This window comes from Drosophila takahashii, chromosome X (assembly GCF_030179915.1).
Source record: "Drosophila takahashii strain IR98-3 E-12201 chromosome X, DtakHiC1v2, whole genome shotgun sequence".
In the NCBI taxonomy this organism is placed as follows: Eukaryota; Metazoa; Arthropoda; class Insecta; order Diptera; family Drosophilidae; genus Drosophila; species Drosophila takahashii.
This window is the reverse complement of record NC_091683.1, coordinates 14,016,709-14,026,481: the sequence shown is the minus strand read 5'-3', so window position 1 is coordinate 14,026,481 and position 9,773 is coordinate 14,016,709. Positions and strand designations below refer to the sequence as shown.

At 48.5% G+C, this 9,773-nt stretch overlaps 2 protein-coding genes across 4 annotated transcripts; both read left to right on the top strand.

The window, feature by feature from the left end:
* The first annotated feature begins 777 nt into the window (after positions 1-777).
* LOC108067859 (mediator of RNA polymerase II transcription subunit 12) lies at positions 778-3,190 on the top strand. Its single transcript, XM_017157118.3, has one exon. It carries the CDS (start codon positions 951-953, stop codon positions 1,842-1,844), a length of 894 nt encoding a protein of 297 aa, XP_017012607.2. The 5' UTR covers positions 778-950; the 3' UTR covers positions 1,845-3,190.
* Positions 3,191-3,842: 652 nt separating this feature from the next.
* Positions 3,843-9,519, top strand: LOC108067728 (uncharacterized). 3 transcript variants are annotated; one of them, XM_017156915.3, is made up of 3 exons: positions 3,843-5,609; positions 5,883-6,362; positions 7,983-9,519. In XM_017156915.3, exons 1-3 carry the CDS (start codon positions 4,737-4,739, stop codon positions 9,516-9,518), a joined length of 2,889 nt encoding a protein of 962 aa, XP_017012404.2. In that variant the 5' UTR covers positions 3,843-4,736; the 3' UTR covers position 9,519. The 3 variants fall into 3 exon arrangements, with proteins under 3 accessions (XP_017012404.2, XP_070074480.1, XP_017012396.2); XM_070218379.1 differs by having other exon boundaries at positions 3,843-5,804; XM_017156907.3 differs by having other exon boundaries at positions 3,843-6,362.
* The last annotated feature ends 254 nt before the right edge of the window (positions 9,520-9,773 follow it).

Below are 9,773 nucleotides of genomic sequence, written 5' to 3'. Positions count from 1 at the left end.
TAGTAATATGTTTTCCTGAAATCAAAGAAAACTAAAGTCTGCGCACGCGCGCATTTCTACTTGCAACCGCAGCACGTTGGCTGTGACGTCACGATGTTCGAAGGGGCTTAAAAATGATTATTATTATTTAAAATTATAACTAATTATATAAATTAATATTTATGCTATATAAAATAAAAAACAAAAAAAGGATAAAAACATATATATGTAAAGTTAAAGTTATTAGTTAAATGAGCTTTTTAATAATTTATTTAATTATCAATCTTACAAACGCGTATTGTTAAAATTAAGCTTTTAAAACTTGAAGTCAAATCTTTCAGCTGTCAACATAAAAAAATAAGAATAAAACTGACTGTTTTAGACCTGAAGAAATGGAGTTAGAAATGTTTGTAATTTCTAAAATCTTAAAAGTTTTCAAAAATATTCAAATTCTCGGAGTGTTGCGAAACGTCAGTGCAAGCTTTTCATGTTCGTCAAATTGGCGTCGATAAATTGGCCATGAAAGTGGAATGCTGGAAAGTTGGAACGTGGGGGCTGTTTTTACTTGAGAGTTTTCCTTGCTCTTTTGGGGATGAAATTGAAAAATTACCGTTGCCGTTAATGTCATGGTTCCTGTCCTTGCTTCGCAGTGGTTCTAGTCTCCGGATTGGCGCCCACTTGTTCCTCATTCCACCGTTCCACTTTCGACGCCAATTCGCCAGACATAACAGTGTTGCGCAGAGCTTTTCGCCAAAAATCGCAACAAAAGCTTTTGCGGACCAGACCATTGGCAGCTTTTTTCATATTGATTAGTTATGTCGCTTTTGTTGTTTACTCGCCACATTTTTTTTGCCCAGGCCAGTTAATTGTGTTTAATATACCCGGGTGCGCGGGAAAAGCGGGAAAAGCGGTAAAGCATCGAAAGATAACCACAAACCCAAGTCGCCCAGCGAGCGCGCAAATATCCCCCGATGTCCGCGGGTGTGGGTGGCGGAGGGAGCATTACCACCGAGCACCACAGTCGCCTCTACTTCCTCAACTCGCCGACGGCCCCCCTCACCGCCCGCGATCCGTTCTTCATCAAGCCGGAGTATCTCAGCTATGAGAGTCCCATGCACCATGCCCTCTATCCGGGCAACCGGGGCCTCCTAGAGTACAACAACTACACCACATCGGCGGCGGCGGCGGCGGCCGTTGCCTCCTCGGTGGTCACCTCCTCCTCGGGAGGAGCAGCAGGTTCGGGATCAGGAACCCCTGCAGCCGCCAGTGAAAACAGCTTCCCCCAGCAGCAGCAGCAGCAGCAGGGGGGCAATCCCCACCAGGAGGTCCTCCAGCAGCAGCAGCAGCAGCAGCATCCCCTGCATCATCACCTATCCGCCGGCGTGGTGGTCGAGGCGAGCCAACTAGGTGGCATACCCGGCCTGGCCAATCTCGGCGTGCCGCATCAGCAGCAGCAGTCAGTCAGCACACAACCAGGTGGAGCAGGAGGAGCACCCCAATCCTCGCGTGCCCAGAAGGCCGCCAGGCGGCGGAGCAACGAGAGCATCGAGGCCAGGGAGCGGCGGCTGGAGAGGAACGCCGCCCGGATGCGGGACAAGCGGTCCAAGGAGTCGGAGGCCGAGTACCGGGTGCGTTTGGCCAAGAATGCGGAGGCGAATCGAGTGCGGCGGCAGAACGAAACGGAAGTACAAAGAACCCTAAGACTGATGAAGAATGCGGCGCGGCAGCGACTGCGACGCGCCTCGGAGACCAGCGAGGAGCGCAAGAAGCGGCTGGCGAAGGCCGCCGAAAGGATGCGGGTGGCCAGGGCCAGTGCGCCCAAGGTCATCAAGCCGCCGCTGGCCGACAGGCTAAAGGGTTACTAAGCGAGGGGATCCTTAATTCCCGGAATGGGAGGCGAAACCTTCAGGAGCTGGCTCTCCGGCGAGAAAGTTGGTCAGGTCGAGCCGGATCCCGATGAGAGCTTGCAAATTATCGATACTCCCGATAAAACACAAATGAAATATCGGAGAGAAGCAAGCTCTCATCACGATCCCCATCCGGATACGAACTTCCTTCAGGATCAGAGAGACAAACACACATCCCCCATAAATAATATATATTGTATACAGCCTATAACACAGAAATCGGAAGAGGAAGACGAAGATGAAGAAATAATGGGCAGCAGGCACTCTAGGATTAAAGCCAGGCAATTTTTTTTTTAAGTTTAACTTTAACAAGACGAAGAGATGAGCAGATGAAACGTAAAGTAATCATAAAGTAAAGTATTTTTATAGTGCATGCATTATATTCGTACGATATGTATGTATACACACACGACACACACACATGTACTAGCATAGTCATAGCACACACATATATATAGAGTCCCCCCCCCCTTTACCAACATACCCCCACCCCACCCCTGGCAAAAGGGAAGCTTACACCGCCAGGGTGCCTCACTGTACATAAAAATCGCAAAACGACTGAGGAGCACCTCCCAAAAACCCAAGAAACCCCTATGAAATTCGCAGATGGACGAGGCAACAAGTGCCTTTCCAGCAAATCCTCGGGCGAAAATTGCTAAAACCGAAAATCTATTAGTATTTTTCCAAAGCCACTGAGGCACCCTGGCGACAATCAACCCCCATATGTGTGTGTAGTTGGTAAAAGCATGTAACCCAAAACGGACAGCGCCACTCGCATAAGGATATACACACAGGCCCCACATATGTGTATATATATATTGTATATATACATGTATTTGGAGCATACACACATGATCCGTTGCCAGGCACATAACGCAATATTTGTTATAGCACGCAATCCTTCCTCCCACTTATCCTTATCCTTATCCCCTTATCACCCCTTGTCCCACGCCCATGTCCTTTGACTTCCGCAAGGACCCACATGATATATATTTATACCTATATATATTATGCTAATTATTATTAATAAACCGTAACCATTAAGTTCTAGTCGAAATTTCAAATTGTTTTTCTCCTGTCTAAATACGTTTATCAATTGTTTTTGCCTTAAGACTTAAGATTGAGATACATTTTTGTGTATTGTAATATTCGTGTACACTAACAATAACAACACACAAGAACAAAAAACAAAAACATACAACACCAACAAAGCGAAACAAGAATAGGAAACATAACAAGCGAAAAAAAAAACGAGAATAACAAAATGAATATACTTGAATAAAGTTGCATTCACAATTTTTAAATGTTGCGCTTTGAAAATGGGCGGGAAATGAATTTTTGTGGGGTGGTAGGTAAAGAGGTAAAAAAATCAACCGAAAGCTCAGCTTATATTTCCCGCTAACAAATAACTGAAACTGAAACCACCTGCAGGACTCCAATGCGGGGATGATTTTCAGATACTATTCGGAACTGATCTTAAATACAGATTCATTTTTGATCGCACAGGTGCTTTCAAAACTATGTAAAGCATACAAAATAATTATAAAACTAAGTTTTCATTTAATTAAAGTCAAGGTTTTAAGTTTCTTGGATTTCAAAAAGTTTAGATTTCGAACTTTCCAGTAAACTTTCTGTTAACCTAACAGTCAACTGTTACAGTTACCGATATATATCGATCGCAAAGTTAACTTAACTGCACTATCGGAACTACAATTTGGCAGGAAATACGGCAATTTCAAAAACGAATATATGAAAAAGATAAGGCGGTTCTTATGAATATGCACTTGGGCATTTTAACCAAGTAGTAAAAAATCGGTTGTGACTTTAAAAGAATTTTAAACAAGTGAAAAGCTATGCCACAGCTTTTCTTAGCCAGGATCGGAACCAACTTTTGCGCCTATCGACGTGTGCCTTGGCTCGCACATGCGCTCAAACCACTAGCTGTTGGTCAATTGGCAGTGTGACCAAACGCGATGGATTAATACAAAAAAAAAAAGAAAATGAAAACAACAGATATAAAACTAAGTAAATTCAATTAAAAGAACAGAACAGTGCCACGACCTGCGAAAGCGCAGCAAAATAGAGTGCAAATCAGAGACAATCCGATCCGGTCGGAAGTGGAAGCGGAAGATATATATGCCAGCTGTGTGGTAAATCCCCGCTATTTGCAGCCAAAGTCGGTAGCTACGAGCGACAGAAGCGCCGCCAGTCCAGTTCTTAACCCACCAGAGGCTGCGAAAACAACGCTTAAATGGAACTAAATCGCAGAGGGTTAAGGTTTGTGCGAAAGGCAAAATAAGGAGCGGAAAAAAACTCGCACACACGTACACGCAGCGGCGGCGTATGTGTGAGTGTGTGTGCTCGGCAGTGCGTGTGTGTGCGTGCCGCATGGGTGTGTGTGTATAATCATGTGAAAAATCGATTGGCAGCGCAGCAGCAGCGCGGCGGCGGCGCCAATTGTCACTTACTCGAAAGAAGAAGCACGCTTTTTCAAAAGAACGCGAAAAAAGCTAAAGAACCCAGAACGCATATCAAATCAAGGAGCAGGAGCAGGAAAGAAATGATCGATTTAGCAAAAGTCAGCGATCGGATCGCCGCAAAGTCCCGCTGAGAGAGAGCGAGAGCGAGAGAGGAATAACACAGCAGCAGAAGCACATATTTATATAACTTGGCAGCAAAAGAGCGGGAGAGTGCGAGGGAGAGAGCAAGAGCGCGGCCCCTAGATGTTATCGAAACAATCGGAAGGACTGCGCTCATCCTTTCGATAACCACACTACACACCACTGCACTCCTGAGCCACCGATAGACGACAATTGCGATTGTTGTTGCCCCCGGCTTTTGACCAAGAATATGGAACCAGATCCCAATGGGATAAAAATAGAGCCCTCACTCGATCAGCAGCAGTACGCCACCCATGTGCTGGCCATCAATGGCTCCAATGCCCGCCTCCTCATCGAGCATCCCTCAGCATTGTTGGTACCCCTCTCCTCGCATCACCAGTTGCAGTTGCAACAGCAGCAACAGCAGCAGCAGCAGCAACAGCACGTGCAGCAGCAACACCAGCAGCAGCAGCAGCAGCAACAGTTCCAACAGCAGCAGCAGCAGCATCTCCACCAGCAGCAGCAGGATCAACTGCAGTTCCAGCAACAGCACCTCCAGCTTTATGCCCACACCCCACTGAAGCAGCAACAGTTGCAACAGCAACAGCAGCAGCAGCAGCAGCAGCAACAGGAGCCCACTCCCCTGGGACCCACGAGCAGCGCCAGCAGCGCCTCCCTTACAGGCGCCTCCACCACTGGCGGCCACCAGCAGCGGTGGAACGAGAGTCCCGAGGCTCGCCAGCGCCGTCTGGCCAGAAATGCTGAGAGGATGCGGGAGCGACGGCAGCGCGAGAGCGAGGACGAGTACCGGAAGCGGCTGCTCCGGAATGCGGAGGCCAATAGGCAAAGGCGCCAGAACGAATCGGACATAGAGCGAGCCATGCGGCTGGTGAGGAATGCGGCCAGGCAGCGGCTGCGAAGGGCCATGGAGTCGCCCGATCAGAGGGCCAAGCGGCTGGCCAAGCTGGCCGAAAGGATGCGCATGTACCGGGCCAGCGAGACGAACGACCAGCGGAAGCAGCGACTGGCTGAGATGGCGGCGAGGGCGCGCCAGAGGATCGCCAACGAGTCGCCGGAGGAGCGCAAGGAAAGACTGAGAAAGCTGAACGACTATGCCAAAAAGGTCAGAGAAAAGAAGAAGGTACTGAAGCATGTTGTGGTGCACGGTGGTTCGTCGTCGGTGGTCGCCGTCTCAACGCCGACATCCTCCTCGTCGTCAACGGACCAGCAGCACCACCACCAGCAACAGCAACACCAGCAACAACAGCAGCAGCAACAGCAGCAGCAGCAGCAACAACATCAGCAGCAGCAGCAGCAGGTGCTCGTTGTTGCAGCAGCGGCCGCAGCAGCGGCGGCAGCCAATTGTACTAACGAACACACTATCAATCTAAACCAGGCGGCCAGCAACGCAGCGACGACGACGACGACGGACGAGGCTGGGACCCCGCAGCCAACGGAGGAGCAGCAGCAGCAGCATCTGGTGACGGCAGCCGCCTACCAGCAGCATCAGGCGCTCGCCGGCGTGGAGTACATGGGCTCGGGCATGTTCCTGGCCCCCGGCTCCCTGCGACCGCCCATGCAGCTCAAGCAGGAGCCCCAGACGCCGCAGCAGCAGCAGCAGCAGCAGATCAACCAGCAGCTGCAGCAGCAGCAGCATCAGCGGTACACCATCACCGGGCAGCAGCAGCAACAGGTCACCGCCGCCCTGCTCGAGGGCACCGAGCCGGGCAGCATCTTTGTCCAGCAGATCTACGGCGATGACGGGGGCAAGGGCACCGCCAAGCTGCTCCAGGCCCATGTGCCCCACTTCAGCATCGCCGGCGGCCAGTTGGAGCTGTACCCGCACAAATATGCCGCCAAGAAGCAGGAACTTCAGGTGGGTAATGGAGGGTAATGATCTCAAGAGGTGGCAGCACACACACCAACCGCTTCCCACTCGAAATTCCAAGGAAAGAAGTCAAGAATTCTGTTTGTAAGCAATGCAGCGATGAAATGTTTGAAATATCGATATATTTAATGTGCCGCTGCATCGTTTAGCAACTTTAAAGCACCCGGAAGTACAGTCCTTTTCACATTTCCATAACTTTATTATAAAGAATCCTGTTGTAATTAATATTTCGTAGTTTTTCAACTTAGTTTGATATATATACTTCAAAAAATTAGCGCTGCATTTCGATTAATCGATTTTCGATCATTTTCAAAGTATTCAAGCGTTGAAATCTGGAAAAGCTCTTTAAACTCAACAATAACCATTAATGATTTTTGCAATTGCAGAGAAATTTGGAATCGAAAGCAAATTCGTAGCACTGGTAAAATATCAAACTTTTGCAAATACCCATAAAACTCAAATATTTTCCTTGCAGTTGAAGAAATCAACTGCCTCGAAAGGGAAAATGATTGAAACTGGAAAGTAGGATTTTTGAAAATGTAGAATTCACATAATTCCCCAGAAAAAAAGTCAATGGAAATGGGAAGAAGAAACGGCGGAAGGACATTTTTTTGTTTGTTCCTTAACTGAAAAAATCTTTTTACCACCTCCATTCACTAAAAGAAAATTTGTTTCTTTTTTATTTTTATTTCTTGTTGTTATTGGTTTATTTGTATTATTTTAGTTATTCGGAAAGAATTAAACGAATTAACCATTTTAGAGTGTAGATATGCATATGTCATGTAGTAAATTAAGAATCTTTTACCAACAAGAAACAAACAAAAAAGTGGTTTTAATTTGCAAAAATTTAATCAGTGCCGGTGTGTGTGTGTTTGTGTCCTCTTCCTATCTCTTTCACTCTATCGCACGCACTCACTTCTTTTCAAAATCCGATCTATAAACCCATTTTAAATCCGAGAAATAGATATTTTCTATAATTTACTAGATATTTCTGAAATGTAAAGTATCTAACTGGATTTATTTAAAAATATGAAATTGATTATAACAAAATTTCTAAATTTTACTTACTTTTTCTGAATTAAATTATAGTTTCCAAATAAATCTAGTCAGTTAAACGATTTTTAAGCAAATGGAAATATATTTTATATTTATATTAGTAATTTTCTATAATTTCTTAGATATTTCTTGAATGTAGAGTAACTAACTGGATTTATTTAAAAAAGTATGAAAATTATTATAACAAAATTGTTTAGGTATTAATATTTTGTTCCAAATAAATCCAGTTAGTTGATTGATTTTTAAGCAAATAGAAATTTATTTTATGTTTATATTAGATATTTTCTATAATTTACTAGATATTTCTTGAATGTAGAGTAACTAACTGGATTTATTTAAAAAAGTATGTAAATTATTATAACAAAATTTCTAAACTTTATTTATTTTTTTTAAATATAAATATTTTTATTCAAATAAATCCAGTCAGTGGATCGATTTTTAGGCAATTAATATATAACCCCTAATCCTTAACCCTTAACCGCTAACCCACCCAAACCAAACCGACTCACCCGTTGGCTCTCCAATCTGCAATCTCCTCCATCCCTCTTGCAGTCGGACGGCGATGCTCCGGGATCGGCGGGCGGCAACGATAACAGCGGGTCTGTTAGTCTGGGCCACAACCAGGAGACCAAGGTGATCGTGACGACGGCCAGCGGGGAGCAGAAGCTGCTCAAGGCGACGCCCGGTCAGGCGCAGCAGCTGTACCAGCAGTTCCCCTACCTGGCCACCTTCCCGAGCCCCAGCACCACCACCACCACCAGTGGAGGCGGCGGAGGAGGGAACAATGTCGTGACTGCGGGCACCACGACGGCAGCCGGCGGCACCACCTACTATCCGATGTATCACAATGGCTTCCAGATCGGCATCGGACCGAATCCGGTGCCGCCGCCCTTCACGCCCGTCAACTTTGCCAGCGGCGGCGGCCACAGTCCCTCCGGCGGCCAGTACAACATCCTGGCGGCGAATCCCACGCTCACGGTCACGGGATTGGGTCAGCAGCAGCAGGCGGAGCCTCCGCCGCAGATCGTCAGCAGCACCGGCAGCACCACCACCACCACTGCTGGTCGGGGCAGGCCGCGCAAGCATCCGCTGGCCAGCGAGGAGCAGCTGAAGGTGAACAGCCTGCTGGAGCAGGAGCTCAACCAGATGCTGGCGGCCCCGCAGCTGGCCACCAGCACGCCGCGTCGCGGCAGGCCGCTCAGCCACTCATCGGATCATCTTAGCCAGATTCATGTACATTCCACGGCCGATGGCGACAGTCGAACGCAGGTGACACCGATGACGACGACGACGACGACGCCGCGACGCAGCGGGGCCAACAAGTACGAGACGGAGGAGGAGAAGCGCCTGCGACTGGACAAGATGGCCGCCCATCAGCGGGCGGTGCGGGCGAACGAGACGCCCGAGCAGCGGGCCACGCGCCTCCAGAAGCTCAGCGAGCGGGCGCGACTGAAGCGGGCGCAGATCAGGGCCACCGAGAATACGGACGAGCGCAAGGAGCGGCTGTCCAAGCAGGCCGAGTATGCGCGAATGCGGCGCATGCGCAGCCACACGCCGCGCAGCAGCAGCGCCACCAGCACCGAGTTCCGGGCCAAGACCGAGGAGGAGGACGAGGAGGATAACGAGGACGAGCAGGAGCAACAGCTGTACGGAGATGCGGAGGCCGTTTCGGTCACTGGCACGGGCAGCGATGGCGGCTTCGTGACGGTGGTCAAGGCGGATGACGACGAGGATGAGGGATCACCGGGCGATGTCTCCAATGACCACGAGCTGCCTTCCTTGCAGCTGCAGCACCACGAGCTGCAGCAGCTTGAGCAGCAGTTGGTGCAGCAGCAGCAGCAGCAGCAGCATCACGAGGCGATTGTGCTGAATCAGCAGCACCGACTGGTCACCATCAGTCAGCAGCAGCAGCATCTCCACCAGCAGCAGCAGCAGTCGCATCCCGGCTTCAGCAAACTTCAGGTGGCCAGCGGAGGAGGCAGCGCAGGAGGAGCTCCTGGCTCTGGCGGCGGCAATGGAACCGGAGCACCCGAAAACAATGACATGCTCAAGATACTCGAGCCAATCATTGTGATGAAGACCAAATGAGGATCGCGGAGGCGTCGCAGTCGCAGCAGCAATCGCTAGAGGGGATTAGTGTGGAGTAGTGTGGAGTAGAGCGGCAGCCAGGCCACGGGCACAGATGAGATCTGCGTAGGGATTGTCTATAGTTATCAATAAGGGTTTGTTTTTTTTTTTAAATATGTTTTTTAATATGTGACGCGAGGTACTTGAAAGATAGATTTTGTAAAAAGCGCGAGGAGAAGAGAAGCGGAGATCAAGGATCAAGTGCAATAAGAAGGA